General features: G+C 33.5%; 1 protein-coding gene across 2 annotated transcripts; it reads left to right on the forward strand.

Annotated features, from left to right (window-relative positions):
• Positions 1-2541: 2541 nt before the first annotated feature.
• On the forward strand, positions 2542-11695 carry LOC127076413 (ABC transporter C family member 8). Of its 2 annotated transcripts, none has more exons than XM_051018060.1 (11): positions 2542-2680; positions 6805-8213; positions 8325-8645; positions 8718-8804; positions 8882-9466; positions 9551-9715; positions 9797-10091; positions 10177-10391; positions 10502-10807; positions 10931-10994; positions 11106-11695. In XM_051018060.1, exons 1-11 carry the CDS (start codon positions 2566-2568, stop codon positions 11477-11479), a joined length of 3936 nt encoding a protein of 1311 aa, XP_050874017.1. In that variant the 5' UTR covers positions 2542-2565; the 3' UTR covers positions 11480-11695. The 2 variants fall into 2 exon arrangements, with proteins under 2 accessions (XP_050874017.1, XP_050874018.1); XM_051018061.1 differs by having other exon boundaries at positions 2563-2680; positions 7178-8213; positions 11106-11693.
• The last annotated feature ends 11523 nt before the right edge of the window (positions 11696-23218 follow it).

Here is a 23218-nt window from a genome sequence, read left to right on the forward strand (position 1 = left end):
AACTAAATGCTTAAGCCTCCGCCGAGAGTAGACAAGCCAACGTTTAGCCTTTAGGATGCGATCTAAACAGTCGTTCATTAAAAGACACCAACCAACCGTAGTTCCCCGAACTACGAATGCTCTGACTTCCTTATTACACCATAAGGATACGTAGGCAGAAGATTGTTGTATCTTCGCGAGCACACTAATAAAAAACCTCCCCTTTCTCCTTTATGAGGTTCCCATCAATTTCTATTTACAATATATTTATAACCCGAAGATCACAAACAAACATAAATTAACACTCAAAACACAAATTAGAACTAAAAGGTTCCCGTTGAGTACAACGGACGCAAGAGGTGCTAATACCTTCCTCTTGCGTAATCCACTCCCGAACCCGAATATGGTTGCGACGACCATTATTCCATTTCCTAAGGGTTTTATCGATATTTTCCTATCCCTTCATTGGGATAAATAAAGTTCGGTGGCGACTCTATTCGAACACTAAATGTTTTCCGCGACCATCGCGAGGAATCGTATTTTTCGAGATGCGACAACATTGTCTAGGGAACTGAACCTCCACTACATTCTCTTAAATAGTAATGGCACTGCTGACAATATTTAACATAAATAATATATCAATGCTTGAGATGGTATATTAGGAATTGTTCGAGGGATTCTCTAAGCATACCCAAAATGGCTCATACACCTCTCAAGGAAATATCTAGCCACAAAAATCTCCCATTGCAGATGACCTAAAAATAAGGTAGTACCATCAAAGTCCCAATGCGCTTTATGCTCTACGTAGGGTGTCCGTATCAAATCTTCTACATTCAGCGCCTCTCTCAAAGACAGACACATGTCCAAGTGTGGTAAATAATATCATAAAAACAACACACCCTTATGCCCAATTGACAATCTCTATAAATAGAGAGATGTATCTGGCATCGACATAGATATGAGACTATTCCGTTAGGATAATACATCCTACAAGATGCAACATGTATACCCTTACGACCACCTCATATATAGAGTTCTCCACCATGGTCTGATACGTCTCTTGGAGCCAAGAGATACAAACGTGAAAACCCCTGTTAAACCTGAACTCCTCCATGACCATGACCCTGGTAACCCCTAAGTACTACTCACCATAAGCTCATTGTTAATGAAAGAAGTGTTGAAGAAGTTACCTGTAAGGGGGGATGCAAGAGGCACAATACATTATCCGTGGTAATCGCCATCTCCTTATGCCGTCGCTCAACAAAATCAGACAATAGTGGAACGTTAAGCATGGTCAGCGCACTCTCCACCATCATAAGAAACCGACATCTGCAATAATCTATCGAGCCTCATCAGGTATTTGGACATCTGAGAATTTATTTAACTTTGCATCATGGATGGGCACCTTAAATGGGGTGCGGTCCCGTAACAATTAAAGTATAAACCGTCAGTTTTTAGATAATTAGTAATAAATAAATAAATAAAAACTTAAAATAAAATATTTATATCTCTCCCTGTCATAGTCTAAATGCCACATGATCGAAATACCCAGCAAGTAAGGTATAATCACCGGACCCTTTAGGGAAGCCCTCATCTGTGTGTATAGATGGCTCTGTATCAGCCTAAGTCGTCACCTTTGCGTCAGTCAGAGCCTACACCTCAGTGTTAGCCTGAGCAACCACCTCTATGTTAGTCTAAGCCTCCACCTCAGTGTCAGCCTGAGCCTTAGCCCGAGTCTCTGTATTCTCATGAGTTGTTGTCTCTACATCGTCAACAACAACAACATCAGGCTCTGCATCAAGATCTCTGTCCCGTCTAGCTTTACCTCATATACGCTGAAGAGTACGAGGTGTGTGTGACTATTCAATCCTCATGTTATGAGAGCCAATGAGGACTATTTTACTCGTCCGGATATGCGAATCCTCACCATCATCTGCCCCTGCATAAGATCTCTCTACAACTGCTCTTTCTTATCTATCAGTCTGTCTAGAAACAATTGTGTCGTTTCTTCCTCTAGTCCTCACTCAATAAAAATAACAAAAATATATAAACTATCAGGTTTTTTAAAAATCAGGAAATAAACATGGTTTTACTATACACACGTATTCATTTTTATTGAACATTTCAAAAGTGCTGGTAAAAAACATGTTGTTTACCGATGTTTTTCAAAAACTCTGATATAATTGCATGTAAGTTATTGGATTTTATTGGACATTTTGAAAATGTCGATAAAAATAAATGATTTTCCTAAAAATGCGGTATAAATCTTAAATTGCCGATAAAAGTACATAATTTTAAAGACAAAAAGGATTTACTAGCAAATATCCAATAAAAAATATCCAATAAAAGGCTAAAAGACAGATAAATCGCACAATTTTTATAAAATTTCTGAAAAACAACCAATGAAAAGTGAATTTTATTTATTATTATTATTTTTTAAGACAGAATATTGTAAAAACATAATTTTGGAGAGTGATAAGTCAAATTTTAAGAGTAATAGGACGAAATCTCTATCAAGTAGGTCCAAGTATATTAAAATAAAAAACCAGTACAGCTACCCCCAGCTAATAAGCCTTAGATCCTTCCATGTTCACAACTCTTATTAATAATCACTATTCAGAGTCTATTCAGCTGAGTTCAGAAACACAAACCAATATTGAAGCTCCAAAAATGACTTATTCTGAGTTGAGAAACACAATAGGTAACTTTGATTATTTTTCATTCTTTAGTATTGTGAGTTATGTAAGCAATCACTATATATCTTCTTCTAAGCTATCATAAGTTCTCAATTATTTCACACACACACATATTACATATATTTTATGTCTTCATCTCCTTACTTTTCACACTCTTATTGGGTTGGTTATCATTGAGCAGGACTAATATTCACCTATAAGTGAGTAAATACTCGAGCATGCTAAAATTTATGAGTGAATAAATAAAAAAATTCTTGTTTAACATTAAGTATGTTTACCTACTAAAAGTATTGAATTTTTTTATTTAAAAGGAATTAAATGTATAATAGCCTAAAAAGTAAATAACAAAAAAAAACTTGATCACATACATATCTCTGGCATGCAAGTGGAATGTTTGGGGCTCAAAAAGAAAAACAAATTTGCTTAAAAATATCTCATAATTGTTTTCATTAATATATTGTAGATATTTCCTGATACATAGATGATATTCCTTCTGTCCCGACACAAATATCGCATTTATAAAAAAATTGTTCTAAAATAAAATGTTATTTTTGATTTTAATGTGATTTTAATCTTGATCTTAAAATTGTATATTTAATTAATATTTTTAATTTACTATTTCTCTCACCTTCCATTATTGATAATTTGAATACACTAATAATCAATAAGAGTAGTTTGATAAAAAAATTATTTTCTCATTTTATTTATCACATGTTTTTAATCCGTATAAATATGACACTCATTTTAAGACACAGGAAGTAAAAACTTTTATAGTGTTAGAAATTTATAAAAAAATATAAAACAATTTTAAAATATAAAAACATAATGATAAATATAATTTTAAAAGTGTGCTCAATATTTTTGGTAAATAATTTCCAATTTTAAAATAATATCGATTTAAAAAATATTTTATTATTTAATCATTAATTTTAATATTAATTTTTATTTATTACATAATGCATATACAATGTGATATTTCAAAATAATTCATTTTTCAGATTATTTCACAAACTACCCCATTTTGAAGAGGTGACGTCAGATGAATTGGCGTATGCTCTCTAAGTTAAAGAGGTGCGTCAATTGGATTGTCTTATGCATCTAGTGTTATCAATCCAATTGGTGTATGTGTGTTAAGTTTTAAAAGAGGCACCAATTGGTCTGACACTAATTTGTGTTGTGTAATTTTTATTGAAAAACAATGTACATTTTAGATAAAAGTTGAAATCGGACCAATTGATATTAATATTAATATGTGTTTACATACGATAACCAAAAAGGCTAATGTCGTTGACCGGGATTACCTAACCGAACTCTGGTACTACATCCCCTAGCTACCCAAACATGTGACCCTAATCCACGTTGATGATTCATCCCAAGTGTTTGAGTATTTGAGGGTCCAGGAACATCACCACCACTTGTAGGAGATTGCATAAGATATTCAGACAAATCCGCATAGTCTTGTGTATGCAATGAAACGCTACCGTCATAGCTGAGTTCGTGACCCATGCCAGAGTAATTGGGTTGTGTTTGAGTTATTGAAGGGCGGCTAGGACGATTGAAGGGCGACATTGGTGTGAATGATGTGTCGAGGAAAGATTGAAATGATTGTCGTGGTGTTTGGTAGCCATATGGTTGTTGCATGTTTCGGTTTTGTGATGTTTGGGCTTCTTGGCTATATTAGGAGGAGAGACGATTGGTGTTAATGATCACTGACTGTTTTGGCTAAGGTGGCTATGGTAGGGTGATGTGTTGGGTGCATAGCGATGTTGGGTGTCTTGATGATGATCTACTTGTTGGTGGTGGTACAAGTATGCTCTTGGTATTTTGGTTGGGTGTTTGGCATGTTAGGGTCATATGTTTTTGTGTTTGTGCAGTGTTAATATCAGGTCAATTATTCAGTGAATATTGTATGAAAGTGATGAAAGAGGAAACTATCAAAGCTAGCACACACGCGGTTACAATTTTTGATCGTCATAGGCAAAATTTCAGTGTACATGAAATAATGGACCACAATGAGGGGAAACCAAATTTATCTTATGCTGTCAGACTAAACAAAAGTTGGTGCGACTGTGGAAAATTTCAGGTCTTCCGTATTCTTGCTCCCATATCATTGCGTCATGCACACATACTCGTCAGGAAGCTTACAGCCATTTATCTGATGTTTACAAAGTCATTACAGTCTTGAATGTCTATAACGAAAGCTTCTCAGTGCTAGCAATGAAGGCATACTGGCCTCCATATCAAGGGGACATAGTTTGGCACAACGATGAGATGCGAAGAAAGAAAAAAGGACGGCCAAACAACATGCGTATTAGAACAGAAATGGATACGGTTGATAAAATGATAAGATTATGTAGTATATGTCGTCAACCCGGACACAATAAGAAAAATGTCCCAATCAGCAACCTCTGCATCATAATTTAGTACCTCCTTTCAATTTTTCTAACCTTTGATTTTGATATATACACACTTCAACTTAAACTTAAACACACTTCAAACATCACTTCAACTTAAACACACTTAAAACCGAACAGGTCTAAATAAATAACACAAACAACAAATATCAAAACAACTAAAAATAATTAACCACAACATTTAAAAACAACATTTCTAACTGATTACAACAATCAAACTGACGTTATCTGGTCCAAACATCACTTCCCTAACATCCTTATCATTTTTTACTCGCACCCAACCACGTACGACATCGAGTCTCTCAATACTTCTAATTTTTTCGCCTTCAGGTATGTTTCCGTTTAATCAACGAACCAACTCTCTCTTTAGTTGCTCAGAACGAAAGATGTTCCAGAACATCATCTCCATCAGAGTCTTGTCTCTCGAATAAATCCCTTCTTCATAGCGGCAACGAAGACGAAACATGTTTGCAATATAATGAAAAGAGACGTGGAAAAATGAATCACCCAACACATCTATTTATACAAAAAGAATTACACAATACACGGAGGCGCCAGACCAATTGGTGTCTCCTCTCACTTTATACACATGGACGTCATTGGATTGACAACACCATGTGTTGTAGCCAATTCAATTGGCGCCCCCTCTTTAAAATTAAGAGTAGGCGTTAATTGATCTGACACCTACATCTTAACGTTTTTTTTAAAGTGGGGTAGTTTGACAATTAAACTAAAAAGTGGATTATTTTGATTTTTTTTTTTGAAAAAGTGAATTATTTGAATGAAAAATTATATATATTCTTTTCTACGATTTGTTATTTGAATTTATATTATAATATTTATTCATTTAAGTATTCTAGACAAATTGAATAATTTGATTTATAGTTTTTTTTAATTCTATAATAATTCTTTTTAATATTATTAAAAACTTAAAATAATATAATATTTAATAGTTGATTGATTGATTTTAGTAAAAATATGGATAACATGCATAAAAATACTTAAATATCCATAAAGTATATGTACTAAATTACTAATACAAAAATTGTAGTCACACAAGTTTGGGCTTAAGCATGAAGATTTTCTCAAACCGGATATAAATATATGTAGAGCATTTAACTTCCCAACCATACTTACATCCGGCATCTCATTTAGAATATTTTTACTATTATATCTTTTTGTAAAAACTATTTTTTTTTAGATTTATTTATTTTTATTGGAAATTTCGAAATTTATGAAGATCTCCAAAAAAAAATATATGAAGAATTTTCAAAATAAATTTTAAAGTTTTTGATTTATTTTTTTACATTATTGGACAATTCGAAATTTCCATGAATGTATCGGAAATTTTGAAATTTTCGATGTTGTATCAGAAATTTTGAAAATTTTAGTAATGTAAAAAATAATTCAAAAATTTCAAAAAGATTTACAAAATTTCGGTATTCTTCATTTTTTTTTTTGAAAATTTTATAATTTTTAATAATATAAATTTTTTTCACTTGTTTCAAATTTTCTTCAATGGCATTTTTTAGAATTAAAAAACTCTGGGGTTGGCAGGTTTAAGTTGGGGTTGGGCAAGTTAATTCCTCGGATATGTATTACATAATTGTGCCCAAAATTTGCCAATTGTGATTCTTATTTTGTGATGAATATTTTCTTGTGAGTATTTACTATAAATATATTGATTAATTGAAACATTGATAATATAAATGCAGGTAAAATTTCTGAGCCACTGTTAGCTCAAAAAGTTGAAACAAAACAAACAGAACTAGGACATGCTACTTTTCTCAGTAAATTGATTTTCTCTTGGATTAATTCTTTACTCAGTTTAGGTTATTCAAAACCACTCAATCTTGAACACATTCCTTCCCTTGTTCCTGAAGATGAGGCTAACATGGCCTATCAAAATTTTGTCCATGCATGGAAATCACTTAGGACTGAGAATAATACAAAGAGTTTGGTTCTTTGGTCTATAGTTAGAACTTTCTTAAAAGAAAACATATTAATAGCGTTTTATGGATTAATCAGAACTATTTCTGTTGTAGTTTCACCTTTAATACTCTATGCTTTTGTTAACTACTCTAATAGAACTGAGGCAGATCTTGGAAAAGGTCTTTCCATAGTTGGTTTTTTGATTGTCTCCAAAGTGTTGGACTCTTTCTCTCAAAGACATTGGTATTTTAACTCAAAGAGGTCAGGTATGAAAATGAGATCAGCTCTCATGGTGGCAGTTTATCAAAAGCAGCTAAAACTTTCTAGCTCGGCGAGAACTAGACACTCCGCCGGCGAGATTGTGAACTATATTGCAGTTGATGCTTATAGAATGGGAGAATTTCCATGGTGGTTTCATATAGCATGGACTTCTGCATTGCAGCTTGTTCTTTCCGTTGTTATTCTTTTTGTTGTTGTTGGTGTTGGTGCTCTTCCTGGTTTAGTACCTCTTCTTATATGTGGACTTCTCAATGTACCATTTGCAAGGAGCCTGCAAAGTTGTCAGTCACAGTTTATGATTGCACAGGACGAACGTCTAAGATCGACTTCGGAGATTCTAAATAGTATGAAGATCATTAAGTTACAATCATGGGAAGAAAAATTCAAGAACTTAATCGAGTCGCTACGCGATAAAGAGTTCAAATGGTTGTCTAAGGTGCAGATTTTGAAAGCCTCTAGTACATTTCTCTATTGGATGTCTCCTACAGTTATTTCTGCTGTTGTGTTCCTTGGATGTGCTGTTACCAAGAGTGCACCATTGAATGCTGAAACTATTTTCACTGTTATTTCAACATTGAGGAACATGGGAGAGCCTGTTAAAATGATTCCACAGGCTCTATCCGTTATAATTCAAGTTAAGGTTTCGTTTGATCGTCTTAATAACTTTTTGCTTGATGAAGAGCTAAACAAAGATGATGGTGAAAGAAACTTTAAGCAATGTTCGGTTAACAATGCTGTGGAAATTCACGATGGCAACTTCATTTGGGATCGTGAATCTGTATCTCCAACTTTAATGGATGTGAATTTAGAAATCAAATGGGGACAAAAAATAGCAGTTTGTGGACCAGTTGGTGCTGGAAAATCATCACTTTTGTATGCAATACTTAGAGAGATTCCCAAGATTTCAGGAACTGTAAGTTACTAGTAGAACCGATTTAGATTTTGTACCATGCAAAATTCATATGAATAAACTTAGTATCTTCAAAAGTTTCACCCCATGATATACTGCTGTGATGGAAAACAGGTTAATGTAGGTGGCACTCTTGCTTATGTTTCCCAATCTGCATGGATCCAGAGTGGAACAGTTCGCGATAATATACTCTTTGGCAAGCCAATGGACAAAACAAGATATGAGAAAGCAATCAAAGCATGTGCCTTAGATAAGGATATCAATGATTTTAGCCATGGCGATCTTACAGAAATTGGTCAGAGAGGGATTAACATGAGTGGAGGACAAAAGCAAAGGATTCAACTAGCTAGAGCAGTCTACAATGATGCTGATATCTATCTTCTCGACGATCCTTTCAGTGCAGTTGATGCACATACAGCTGCAATACTATTCAATGTAAAGAACAATCACTTTTATCGTGTTAATTAATTAATGATAATAAAACTAACTGCATCTAAAACATTATAGGACTGTGTCATGACTGCTTTAAGGGAGAAAACAGTCATTCTAGTTACTCATCAAGTGGAGTTTCTATCCGAAGTTGATGCTATCTTGGTAAAGTATTTCATTTGTATGCCTATTATATTATACTACATTTGAACATAATTTAACACGATGAACTCAAATTCTAGGTAATGGAGGGTGGAAAAGTTATTCAATCAGACACGTATGAGAATCTCCTGATAGCTGGAACAACCTTTAAGCTACTAGTGAGTGCTCATAATGACACAATTACTGAGTTGAATCAAGTTAATGGAATTAAAAGAGGTTCTGAAAATGAGGTTTTGTATAATCAAAGTGAGGGAGAGATTTCTAGTATCAAGGGTCCGATTGGTGCACAGCTTACAGAAGAGGAAGAAAAAGTGATTGGTAATGTTGGATGGAAGCCATTCTGGGATTATATTAATTATTCCAAAGGGAAATTCATGATGTGTTTGATCATATTAGGACAATCTGTTTTCTTGGCTTTGCAAACTGCATCAACCTTTTGGCTTGCTATAGCCATTGAAATTCCAAAAGTAACAAATGACGTATTGATTGGAGTTTATGCACTAATTTCTCTTTCTAGTGTTGTTTTTGTCTATGTAAGGTCTTACATCACTGCACTTCTTGGATTAAAAGCTTCTACTACTTTCTTCTCAAGCTTCACCGCAGCTATCTTCAATGCTCCAATGTTGTTCTTTGATTCAACTCCTGTAGGAAGGATTTTAACTAGAGTGAGATTTTTTTACTACCAATACGCAAAAAAAAATGTATATTTAATTTCCTTCTGTTCATTTACTTTTTCCTCTTTTGTGCAGGCTTCATCCGATTTGAGTATTTTGGACTTTGATTTACCTTATTCCATCACCTATGTAGCATCTATGACAATTGAAATTTTGGTGATAATTTGTATAATGGTTTCAGTCACATGGCAAATTCTCATTGTTGTTGTTCCTGCAATGGTTGCATCAATATACATTCAGGTTTATCCAACTTCCGGTTTTTCTTGATTCCTTCTAAGTCTAAGGTTGGATCATTGTTAATCTTTTTTTCTTTCCTAAAAGCTATATTATCAAGCTACTGCTAGGGAACTAATACGGATCAACGGAACAACCAAAGCTCCAGTCATGAATTTTGCAGCCGAGACATCACTTGGAGTGGTTACTATAAGAGCATTCAACATGGTGGACAATTTTTTCCAAAACTACTTAACACTTGTGGACACAGATGCTTCATTGTTCTTTCATTCGAATGTGGCAGTGGAATGGGCAGTTTTAAGGATTGAAGCACTTCAAAATTTGACTGCCATCACTGCAGCTTTGTTACTTATTCTACTTCCTCAGGGATATGTATCTCCAGGTAGTAGTAAGATAATATATGTTTAAATATAAAGGTCAATTATCAATCTAATAGCTCGTGGCAACTCTTCTGTTGTTCTGTGCAGGCCTTGTGGGTCTGTCTCTTTCTTATGCACTTCACTTGACAACAGCCCAAACATTTTGGAGTAGATGGTTTGCCGACATGTCAAATTATATTATCTCTGTTGAAAGAATCAAGCAATTCATTCACATACCGGTTGAGCCTCCTGCCATTCTGGATCATAACCGGCCACCATCTTCGTGGCCTTCCAAAGGCAGGATTGATCTTCAAGACTTGGAGGTAAAGTTGCATCATGTCTTTCTTCCACCTCTACTTTTAGTTTTAAGCTTTTATTTCAGAAGTGAACAGAAAAATTATGCTCTGATGGCAATTTTTTACATTGGTTTTAGATTAGGTATCGTCCTAACGCTCCATTAGTCCTCAAGGGAATTACTTGTGCATTTAAAGAAGGGAGTAGGGTAGGAGTTGTTGGAAGGACTGGAAGTGGAAAAAGTACACTTATAAGTGCTTTGTTTCGCTTAGTTGAACCTTCAAGAGGTGATATTCTCATTGATGGGATAAACATATGCTCAATAGGGTTGAAGGATTTGAGAACGAGGCTAAGCATAATCCCTCAAGAACCAACTCTTTTCAAGGGCAGCATTAGGACAAACCTGGATCCTCTAGGCCTGTACTCAGATGATGAAATATGGAAGGTAAATAAACTAGTTTTAAAAGGTAGAAAAACATGTAGCTATTAAATGTAGTAGAAATTTACAGGAGGAATTCAATAAGAACTGGTTCCGTTCCGTTTGATTATATTTGATTTTCATGTTTAGGCTGTGGAGAAATGTCAGCTTAAGGAAACAATCAGCAAGCTACCAAATCTCTTGGACTCTTCGGGTAAATCTTTGGCAACAATCTCTTTCAACATTAAGGAAACTATATTATCATTATTCAGTTTTAGTATATGATTTTGCAATCAACAAAGTGTAACTCTGAAAAGTTTTGCAGTGAGTGATGAAGGTGGAAACTGGAGCTTAGGACAAAGGCAATTGTTTTGTCTTGGAAGAGTTTTACTTAAGAGAAATAGAATTCTAGTTCTGGATGAAGCTACTGCATCCATTGACTCAGCTACAGATGCCATTCTACAAAGAGTAATTAGACAAGAATTTGCAGAATGCACAGTTATAACAGTTGCTCATAGAGTTCCAACAGTAATAGACAGTGACATGGTCATGGTCCTCTCTTATGGGAAAGTGGTGGAATATGATGAGCCTTCAAAGCTAATGGACACCAACTCTTCATTCTCTTGGCTAGTAGCTGAATATTGGTCCAGTTGCAGGAAGAATTCATTCCCAAATATTAGCAGACAACATAATGAGTAATGGCTTTATGGAAGATAAAGATTAATAAATAAATTGGAGGGAAAATGGTTGACATTTCAATAGTTATGAACTCAAGATAATAAAGGAAAAATATCTGATTCCTTGAACTTTTTTTATACGTAGATATTTCAATTTAGTTTCTCTCCATAATCTATCTATAATGATCTATTAAGCCCTAAGTAGTTACTAGAGAGAATAGAGAGCCTCTCAGCTTATTTTAAAACTTATTTTTTTTCTTTGGACAGTTAAAGTCAGATCAAACTAGAAATTATATGTAATATCAGAAACTTCTTTCAAATACATAAGCTTTAACAAAGATAGAGAATAGGTCAGACAAACTAACTCATTTAATTTCAGATCAATTTTTTTAAAAGAATAATAAGCTTTAGCTAACATTGGGAATTGAGCAGAAAAAACATTTTAAGCCTACCGGATCAATTTATTTAAATAAATATGAGTAATTTTATTTTTATTGTATTATATCTTATTTTTGGAATTAAAATACAAAAATAAAATTTAATTATCTTGAAGAACTTATGCTGAAAAATCTTATAAACAATATCATAAGTTGTTTTAATAACTTCTCCCTAAAATATAATTTCACAAAACTTATGTTACTAGATAAGTTTCAATAAGTCAATGTCAACAAATATTTATTTTCACTTTTCTTTTAATTTGTTAGTCTATTTAAAAATTAATTGAACTACTTATTTATATATTGTTCCGATCTACCACCCGCTAAAGTTGCACCGTAAAAAAAACCACTCATGCACCGTTATGCTCCGCCCCAGCATCGCCCATGCGCCTTCACTTGTGCCACTCGTCGACGCGTGTGATCCACGCGCCACCCTCTGGCTGTCCATTTCTGACGGCGCTTGTTGCTTCCTTCTCGGTCTGCCTTCTGAATCTAGTGGGACCATTTTCAATTTGTGGGTCTCACGTTTAAGGCATGTCTCAACCGGTTATTTGCCTCCGGCGTATTGGTGTGCTGTTATTTCTCTTTGTTCGCATACAAGTTGTCGATTGTGTGGTGTTTCTGTGATCCAGAGTTCTTTATTTGGTAGTGTTGAAATCATGACTGGAATTTCAAGTTCAAAGGAATGTGTTATTACGGAGAATCATCAAAAAAGGGTCTTATTTCGTTTGCGTTTCAAGGAACACCCGTTATTATGATGACTAAATTAAATGGTAATAAGAACTATTTGAATTGGTATGCTTCTGTTGAGTTATGGTTTTAAGGACAACGTCTCAGACCATCTTACTTGAAAGATTTCATAAATTGATAAAGAGATAAAAGATGATTCTGAAACCACTGATTATCAACTTGTATCATTGTTGTGGAATTTTATTGAACCAAATATGATGACACACTTTCATGCATATAGGTCATGTTATGAGGTTTGGAAGAAGACTAAGAACCTTTATGCTAATGATATTCAAAAAATGTATGTGTTGGTCCGCAACTTGGCTACTCTTCATATGAATGATCAAGACTTATTAGAATATTTCACCAGTATTCAGTCTACTATTGATGGCCTCAAACTTATGTGAGTTAATGATGATATTACAAAGGTATTGGGCAACTTGACAATATGTTCATGGTGTTTATTCTTCATGGTCTCTCTAAAGAATATAGTCCAGTTAAAGACCATGTGTTTACACATATTACCATCCCTATGGTAGAAGAACTAATAGATCATCTCGTCCGAGTATATTTACCAAGTGATAAAACTCATACTACTCCCTCTGTTTTTGTTTCTAAGTTTAGTAATGGAAGATGTGGTCGTGATTGAGGATGTGGTAGAGGAGGTAGAGGTAACTTCTACTGCACTCATTGTAGGAAAGATGGGCACACTCAAGATCGACGTTTTGACTTACATGGCTACCCGAACAAAACTACAAATGTTGCTCAAACCACTGCAAACCGTGAATTAAATGGTCAACTCGAAACTACTTTCCCTACCAACGACTATAAGGAGCATTTACGATTGAAGGCAACACAACAAACCACCTCCTTAGATACTATTGATCATACTAGTAATTCTATGGTTTGTCTTTCTAATGCTACTCCTATTGGATGGGTTATGGATTCTGGTGCTTCAGACCATGTGACTGGTAATGCCTCACTTTTCTTTGAATTATCACCACCTAAATATCCATATTATATTACTGTTGTGGATGGATATGAAGTTGAGACAATTGGTGTTAGACAAGTATTACCTATCTCATCACTCTCTTTGAGTTCTGTCTTATTGATTCCTTATTGTCCTCTTATTGTCCTTTCAATTTGATTTCTATAAGAAAATTAATTAGTTCTTTAAACTATGTCATAACATTTACTTCTGATTTCTTTTTTATACATGACCAAAGTACGGGACAAACAATTTGAGTTGGAATTGAATCTAGTGGTCTTTACTATCTTCAACTGTCCACTTCCATTATATGTGCTACTACCGAATCTCCTTATCTTCTGCATCGTTGCTTAGGTCATTCGAGTTAACAAAATTAAAGAAAATGGTATATGATTCTCCTCATTTAGAGTCCTTACAATGTGAGTCTTATCAATTAGGAAAACATATTAAAGTTTCTTTTTCCAGTCGCATTAATAACAAAGCTTTATCTCTTTTTGACGTGTTAATTCCATTGTGTGGGGTCCTAGTCAGATTCCTTATATCCTAGGGTATAGGTATTATGTTACTTTTATTGGTGATTTCTCAAGATGTACTTGGATGTTTTTAATGAGAGGTCGTTCTGAGTTGTTTACTATTTTAAAGAATTTTTGTTGTGAAATATCAACACAGTTTGGAAAAACAATTCGCACTTTACGCAGTGACAATGCAAAATAAAATTTTTCTTATCCTTTCAACTCTTTCAGGCACTCCAAAGGCATCGTACATCAATCGAGTTGTCCCCATACATCTCAACAAAATAGTATTGCTGAAAGAAAACGCAGGCACATTTTTGACACTGCTCGTACCGCCAATATACCTCTAAAGTTTTGGAGTGATGATGTTCTTACTGCCAGGTATTTAATTAACTAAATGCCATCCTCTATGTTGAATGATGAGGTTCTTCATTCTCCGGTGCACCCTACAAATCCCTTATATGTTGTTTCCCCTTGTTTCTTTGAATGTACTTGTTTTGTTCATGATTTGTCCCCACGTCATGATAAAATGTATGCTCGTGCTATCAAATGTGTTTTCCTAGGCTACTCCAGCATTCAAAGGGGATATCAGTGTTACTCTCCTTCTACACATTGTTTCTACACGTGTATAGATGCTACATTCTTTGAGGACGTACCATACTTTCCCAACTAAGGTGTCCCTGAAACTAATTTAGATCAAGTTTTACATATTCCATATTTTGAGTCGTTTGAGTCCAGTCTTTTATCGTCTAGTCCACCTATTGTGATAGATGAGTCTCCACCACAGCTAAATCGATATGGAATTACATATGAGAGAAGGTTGAGACCACGTGATTCAGCTCCTATTCCAAGCGCCTTTACCCCTGCTCTGGCTCCGTCTTATGACTTTCCCATTTCCATTCGTAAAGGTAATCATTCAACCTGTAACCCTTATCCTATTTATAAGTGTGTGTATTATAATCAGTTATCTCCTACCCATTATGTTTTTGTTACTGCACTTGCATCTGGTTCTATTCCTAAAACTATTTAGGAAGTTTTATCCAATCCAGGATGGAGACAGGTAATACTTGATGAAATTTCAGCTTTAGAATCTAATCATACTTGGGAGCTTGTTCCTCTCCCACGTGGAAAATCAGTTGTTGGTTGTAGGTGGATATTTAATGTTAAGGCGGGTCTTGATGGATAGGTAGATCGATTGAAAGCTCGCTTAGTGGCAAAAGGATACACTCAAATTCACTATCAAGATTATAGTGATACTTTCTCTCCTATTGCAAAGATGTCGTCTGTTTGCCTCTTTCTAGGCATGGCTTCCATAAAACAATGGCCTTTATTTCAATTGGATATCAAGAATGCATTATTGCATGGTGACTTGGAAGAGGATATTTACATGGAGCAACCTCATGGGTTTGTTGCTCAGGAGGAGTGTAATCGGGCATGTAAACTATAAAAGTCTTTGTATGACTTGAAACAATCACCTCATGCATGGTTTGGAAGATTTACTAAAGTGTTGCAATAATTTGAAATGAACCAGTGTGAATCAGATCTCTCTGTTTTCACCAAATGCTCCTTAAATAAATATATTTATCTAGTAGTTTATGTTAACGACAATGTAATTACAGGTGATGATTTTGAGGGTATAAAAGCTTTAAAACAACACTTATTTTATCATTTTTAGACTAAGGATTTGGGTCTTCTTCGTTACTTTCTAGGAATTGGGGTAGCTCAATCAAAGTCAGGTATTGTTATCTCTCAAAGAAAGTATGCTCTTGATACTCTGGAAAAAATAGGTCTTACAGATTGCAAACCAGCTAACACTCATATGGATCATAATGTAAAGCTTCTCCCTAACCAGGGGGAGTCATATACTAATCCAGGAAGATATTGAAGACTTGTAGGAAAGTTAAATTATCTTAACTTGACTAGATCTAATATATCATTTCCGGTCAGTTCTTGAATTCTGTGTGTGAAATCATTGATATGCTTTCATACAATTTGCATTTGACTTTTTTAACTTCCTAGCACTAGAGGCAATGAATCTTTTACAAAGGGTCAAAAGGCTCATGCATAACAATGTTGTGTCTCCTTTGATATCAAACATAGTTTTTAAGATTATTGATTATTCCATCCAAAAAGGAGTATTAACGCAATTTATTGCCCATTTATCGTGTGTGTGTGTGTGTGTGCGCGCGTGTGTGCGTGTGTGTGTGTTCTAGCAATCAGAAGGCCTAATAGTCGTGATCCATTGAATACATCGATCCACCAAGGCTTAATAGAGCGCATCTAAATCCAAGACTCATCCAATTGATCCATGCATCCCTGACATGAAGATTAGCAAGCTGTTAAAACCACTATACTATATATATATATATATAAAGGAGGAAGCATGACATTTTCCAAATACAATTCAAATTTAAACGTTATTCACTCATCTTATCCTCAAAGTGACTTGAGCGTTAAAGTGCTATCCTTGAAGGTCAGTCTCTCTCCGATCGTATCAGAAGCTTAAATCCACCATTAGAATCTGTAATCTCTAATCTCTGATCAATTTTAATTCTATCATATATATATATATATATATATATATATATATATATATATATATATATATATATATATATATATATATATATATATTACTCTTTAATGTAAATAATTCATTTTTCATTATTAATTATTTTTGGTGCAAGTTGATATTGGTATTAAAATATTGAAATATTATTAATTTATTTAGTAAAAAATAAAATAAAAAATATATATGTATATATTCATGTTAAATGTAATAAAACTATTAAAATATCGAGTAAATTATATCTTTATTCATGAGAAGTTAGTTACATGTATTTCTAAAATAAATAATTTATTTGGTTTTAAGTGTTATTTTGATATTTATTTGAAGTTTTTTTATAAGAAAATCATATTGAATGATAGTTAATATTTAAAATGTTAGGAGAGGCAAATGCATTTATTTGTAGGTGAAATGATCTAAGTGAAAAATCATGAGTGCGTGTTATGTGTCGGCATTCTAACTTATTGGTAATATAAAATTGGTGAACAAAATGTTGAAAAATATGAAGGACATATTTTAATCGTATTATTATATTGTATGGGAATAAATTAAATTTAAAATTAATTATCTCAAATTGTATATATATATATATATATATATATATATATATATATATATATATATATATGATAATATGAAAATATTATTTATTATTCAATTTGATATTAAAAGTATATTGGATATATTTTAAATTATTGGAAGTTGACAAAATATTAATGAAAAAAAGTTATAAAAAATTGGATTAATAGTATTTTTTTTTCTGTCATTTAGGCGATTTGTGTGTCATCAAGAGATTTAAATGTTTCTCTAAGTCTAACTATCAATTTAACGATAGTAAAGCAACATCATTGAGTATTATTTAGTTGGTTTTTTTTTTTATAAACTTTTCTTTTTAAATAAAGATAAAAAATAGTTAAATTGTAGAGAAAAAATCAAGGGCAATTCATATATATTTAGTAGATGTAATTTATTGGAGGATAAAAAATAGTGAAATTGGACATTCATTATTTCATTACTCTTTTAACTTTTTAATGTAATTGTTTTAATTAAGTTTGATGTATCCATGCTTTTACATATAATTCGTAACAAAATTTACAATTAAATTTTTTTGTTTTATCTTAATTTAAGATTAATTGTTTTGAATAACTTATTAAAAAATAGTAGAAAAAATATTTTTTACTGATGGTTTAAAACCATGATTTTACAATAGTGTCATCGTCGCAAAATGTATAGCAGTACATCTAAATAACAAAACAAAAATCAAAAATCGTCTCTAATAGTTAGTAGTACCGTCTTTGAGAGGTGTAAGATAGACAATTGTAGAGAGATTTAAATTTGTCATAGTTAATCCATAATTAAATAAGACTTTATATAATATTTATAATAATTAAACAATAATTAAATAAAATTTATATACAACTAATTTACATCGGATCTCTAAAAGAATTGAGATAGCTATGAGTGTTAGAGTTATTATAAATTTAATTTGGAATGAGAACCTACATGTCTACGATACAATATAAATAAGGGTCTTGCTAACTTATACCCTTGGGGCACAAGTTAAGGTTATTATTATTGAAAATATTTATCTATAAATAAACCCAAAAAAAAAAAAAAATCAATTTTTATCAAAGCCAATGATTTTTTTAGACTAAAGTTGTATTAATAAAAAAACTAATATTAGTTTTTTAAATAACATTATTATAATCCATGTGACATGCCATGTGGGTTAACGAAGTCACATCATACACAAGGGTTCTTCTAGCCTATTCATTTGTCCAATAAAATGAAATGTAGCATCATGAATCAATTCTGCAAACGGTTGAACATTAAAAGAGGTGTAGAAATTAAACCCACGATTTTGGTGTGGAATGGAACTATACTTAAAATATCTTATGAGTAGCAACATGAAAATGCATCGAAGAAATACATTTATTACACACTCACAACTCACAGCAACAATATATGTGTGACCAAATAATATAACTCTCATTTATTATTGTTTTTCCCTCGTGGTTAAAGCAAGCCACACACTTGGATCTTCTAGTCAACTAAAATTTAATCATATTGAACGGCATGAGATGAAATTTCTAATGCCACAGGGATTAAAACTTTTGAAAAATATGCTCTTCTAAAGATGAAAAACCTAACTACTTTAACAGCTTCTTGGCCAAAGGATATAATATAATATTCCTTAGAGATCAGATATTCTCTATAAATACTTTTATCTCTTTATTTAAATTCAAGCTAAGAATGAAGCCTAACTAAATTCTAACATATTTATTCAAGCTTTCTTACCCAATTGCACGAAGAAGAAAAAAAAGTAGAACATGAAATTGTTATGGTAACAAAAGAAAAGGTTGATGTTACGTCTAATATGAAGTATCCTCATTAATTTTGTTGAGAAAAATAAGTGTGAGTTGGAAGTGTTAGAGAAATAAAGTGTGGGGAGGTCATACATTAATTAGAAAAGTGGTGATTGAACGAGCACATTACAATGAGAGAACCCATACACCTATCACCTTACGGTTTTAGGTGGATATGTGGTGTGTTTCTCACAAGATGTGTTGTTCATAAAGAAATAACCCAATGAATAAATATGTTCCCTCATGTTTGATCCCCAAAATTGATGACCTAATAGTGGTATCATAAGTCATTGGTTTGAGTGAGGGATAGCTTTCTTGTATCAAAAGTCCTCCCCACACGGTGATGGGTAGGAGACATATCCGGTTGAAAAAGTGTCAACGAAAATACAAGTGTATATGGATGAAAAAAAATTTGTTTGAGGGGGAACATTGTGTATATCACGTTTTAGGAGGAGTGATAGAAAAAACAAGTGTGAGTTTGAAGTGTTGAGAAACAAAGTATGGGGAAGTCCCACATTGATTAGAAAGGTGAAGATTGAGCACATTATAAGTGAGATAACTCATACACCTATCACCTTAAGATTTTGGGTGAATATATGGTGTGTTTCTCATAAATAAAAAGTGCAATGAATAAAAATGCTTTTTCATGCTAATAAACTTGAGAAGTGAGATGTCAAGTAATAATGTTAAATGAGTGTTAGATGAGAGACAATCCATTAAAATCATGTTTTTTAGGTATAGTTTTAAAGTGAAACAAACTTTTATAGAGAAATAAGTAATAAGCAATGGTTGGGGAAGAGTTTGAGAAAATTGGAACTTTTTAGAAAAAAGTTTGCGAGTGGAAAATTATGTCGCACAACCAAGCTAGTGCGGTGTGATATGACTATTTGGTGAGAAATTGCGATGCTCATATAGCATAATGTAACCTTGTTATAGATGATCATTGCCAAAAGGCAATGTGGCACACCAAGTACTAGTGCAACGAGATTATACACGGGTCTATAAATATCTTGCCATTTTCTATTTCTTTTTTCACTCATTCACTTCTAATCTCTAATATTTATTTGTACACTCATTCACCATTAACCCTAGCCATTCTATTTCATTTATTTTTTTGTAAACCTAAATCTAATAACATACAAGCGCCAAAATAAAGGTGAATCCACTTCAAGAGCTTAGTGTCTCAACCACCTATCTATGAGAGATTTACGAGCCTCTGAAGCAATACAAGTTTAACGCTGAAAAGAGCTTTGACATCGAGGCTTTAGTTTATCATCATTTCATTTTCAATGACCTTTAATCTAAAAAGTGGCTAATTTTTAATAATATCTTGGGAAATTTTCCACTGACACCTTTAAGTTACGCTTTTATCTGAACGCTCATTGATCTATTATCGATCCCACTTCCTTTGTGCGGGGTAAGGAGATTGATTATAGTGTTGATGCTATTAACCAACTTCTTCGACCCGAAGCTCCCATTGTTTTTTTGTTTAATATGACAATATCCATGTAATTTGAATATTTCTAGAAGTTGCATCTTTTCTCTATGGTTAATTTTTATGTTATTCACACAAGTCTGGGATTGCTCATAGAATAACAACGTTTTATGTTTAGGGTGATGGTCTTAAAAGAAAATGTCATATAAAGAAAATTAAAAATTTATTGTGAAAAGGTGGTACCAATTAAAAAAAAGATAAATCAAAAGAGAAAATTAGAAAACAAACAAAAATAGATGAATGTGTTAGGGTGAATATGTGGTGTGTCTCACACAAAGGTGTTGCTCTAAAAAGAAGAAGTCTCACAATGTTGAATGCTTCCTAGTGAAAAAAAACTCCCCCAACACATACACCATATTCCGATTGATCACGGTCCTTCTGTTAACAACATCAAACAGGTTGTAACCACCAGTAGAGTGATATCCAACAAGAATCATCACTTATCCCTTGTCATCCAACTTCTTTATAAGCTGACCCGGAACATGTTGGTATGCAATGGAACCAAAAACCTTCAAATGGTTCAGATTTGGCTTGAACCCCGACCATGCTCCCTCCGGTGTTACACTTTCCAACTTCTTAGTAGGGCACCTATTCAGCAAATAAGCAGTTGTAGATATCGTTTCTCCTTATAGCTCATTCGGCAAGTTCTTCCCATTCAACTTGCTTCTCACCATGTTCATAATTGATCGATTCTTCCTTTTGGTTACACCATTTTATTGTGGTGTATAGGGTGATACTACTTCACATACAATGCCTTCTTGATCATAAAACTTCCCAAAATCAGTTGAGACATGTTCGCCTCCACCACCCGTTTTGAGCACTTTGAGCTTGTGAACACTTTGTCTCTTCACTATGGACTTGAACTTCTTGAACACTTCGAATACCTCATCCTTTCTCTTGATTAGGTATGTTCATAGCTTCCTACTATAATCGTCAATAAAAGTGACAACATATTTTTTTCTACCAATGGAATCTACTTGTATAGGCCCACACACATCTGAATACATCACTTCAAGGTGATTCTTGGTTCTCTGGTCTGCATCATTACTGAATTTTCCCTTATATTCCTTATCTTGTACACATTTCAGCTGGTATATTGATAAATGCATCCCCGTTACCATACTGTTCTTTTGCAAATTCTTAAGATCTATAAAATTGAGATGCCCAAGACAATAGTGCCACATCCAGTATTCTCTACTTATTACGGTAGCAAGACATCTATGCTCCATAAACTTCAACTAAACCTTGAAGGTTCTATTGGCATCCATATGCGCTTTAAGGACCAAAGCTCCCTTTGCATCCAAAAACACAACCCCTTATTTTCCATAGAATTATGTACCCCTTCTCAAGAAATTGGTCAATGCTTATAAGGTTACATTTAGTTACCGAAAATATATAAGACATCTTTGATCAAGGAATATCCTTCATCCCTTCTCACGATCAAAACATCACTAATACCATCGGCCATTAGAGTGGTGTCATCCGTAAACTTTACTTTGTTCTTCATGGCACGATTGATTTTGACAAACCAATCCTTTCTTCCCGTTATATGAGTTGAACAACTCGAGTCCAAAACCTTAAGGTGATATGTGTGTGGATTCTCTCACTTATAAATGCTCAAGTCTCCATATTTTTAACCAATGTGAGACTATTACCCGCACTACTCACACTTGCTACATTCTCAACACTCTCACTCAAGTGTGAGTCCATAATGTCACCCTCAAGTGGAAGCTCTTCTTACTTCCAAAGACTCTTGTACCACACATAATGTTTATTACTCACCACCCTTATGGCTCCGCTGAGACTCTTCAACATAACGTTTCTTACTCATAACCCTTGTGGCGTCATTGACTTTCGATACAAGTAAGTTGGTCCCTTTCTCGAACCAGGTTCTGATACCATGTGTTGGGGGAGTTTTTTTCACTAGGGAGAATTAAACATTGTGAGACTTCTTTTTATAGCAACACCTTTGTGAGAGACACACTGCATATCCACCCAAAGCCTTAAGGTGATAGGTAGGTGAGTTCTCTCACTTATAAATGCTCAAGTCTCCATTGTTTAAACCGATGCGGAACTATTATCCACACTACTCACACTTACTACATTCTCAACAGAATGGATACCATTACATATAAAAAAAATTGCTACTAGCTTTGGACCTTTCCTTGAAATGTTGATTATGGTAAAAGAAAATATCTGAAGGATCAAGTGAATGAAAGGATTTTGTTCCTAACTAAAAGAATTAAGCCTACTTTCCCAAATTTATCGCACCTTAACCCAAGTCACATTACAACTTTTTTTAACCAAGTGACTTCAATCACAAGAGGGGGGGGTGCATTGTGTTGATTGAGAAATGATGTCCAATTATACAAATTTTGGTTTGTATAAATGTTTAAGCAAACAGAGAATAAACATCGAAATAAATGAAATAAAGAATGAAGAAGATATGGAGAGAGAGAAATATGTCGTAAATAAGAAAAAACTATAGAAAATAAAAAAGATAAGGAAAGAGAACATGCACCAAAGGTTTATACAGATTATGCCTAACCATTTGGCATAAACATATCCCAAGAGTTTTCTCTTGAGAGTACCATTAAAAGATATGTGAGTTTTTCACAGGTTATGCCCATAAACCTTCTTAAAATAAAATCAATATTTCAATTGGCTA

This window comes from Lathyrus oleraceus, chromosome 4, assembly GCF_024323335.1.
Source record: "Lathyrus oleraceus cultivar Zhongwan6 chromosome 4, CAAS_Psat_ZW6_1.0, whole genome shotgun sequence".
In the NCBI taxonomy this organism is placed as follows: Eukaryota; Viridiplantae; Streptophyta; class Magnoliopsida; order Fabales; family Fabaceae; genus Lathyrus; species Lathyrus oleraceus.

Excerpts from the sequence above, each read along its gene's own strand:
- LOC127076413 (XM_051018060.1), top strand. The coding sequence starts at position 2,566 with ATGTTCACAACTCTTATTAATAATCACTATTCAGAGTCTATTCAGCTG. Across the intron at positions 8,805-8,881 it reads CCGAAGTTGATGCTATCTTG|GTAATGGAGGGTGGAAAAGT; the intron begins GTAAAGTATTTC and ends CTCAAATTCTAG. Across the intron at positions 10,808-10,930 it reads CAGATGATGAAATATGGAAG|GCTGTGGAGAAATGTCAGCT; the intron begins GTAAATAAACTA and ends TTTCATGTTTAG.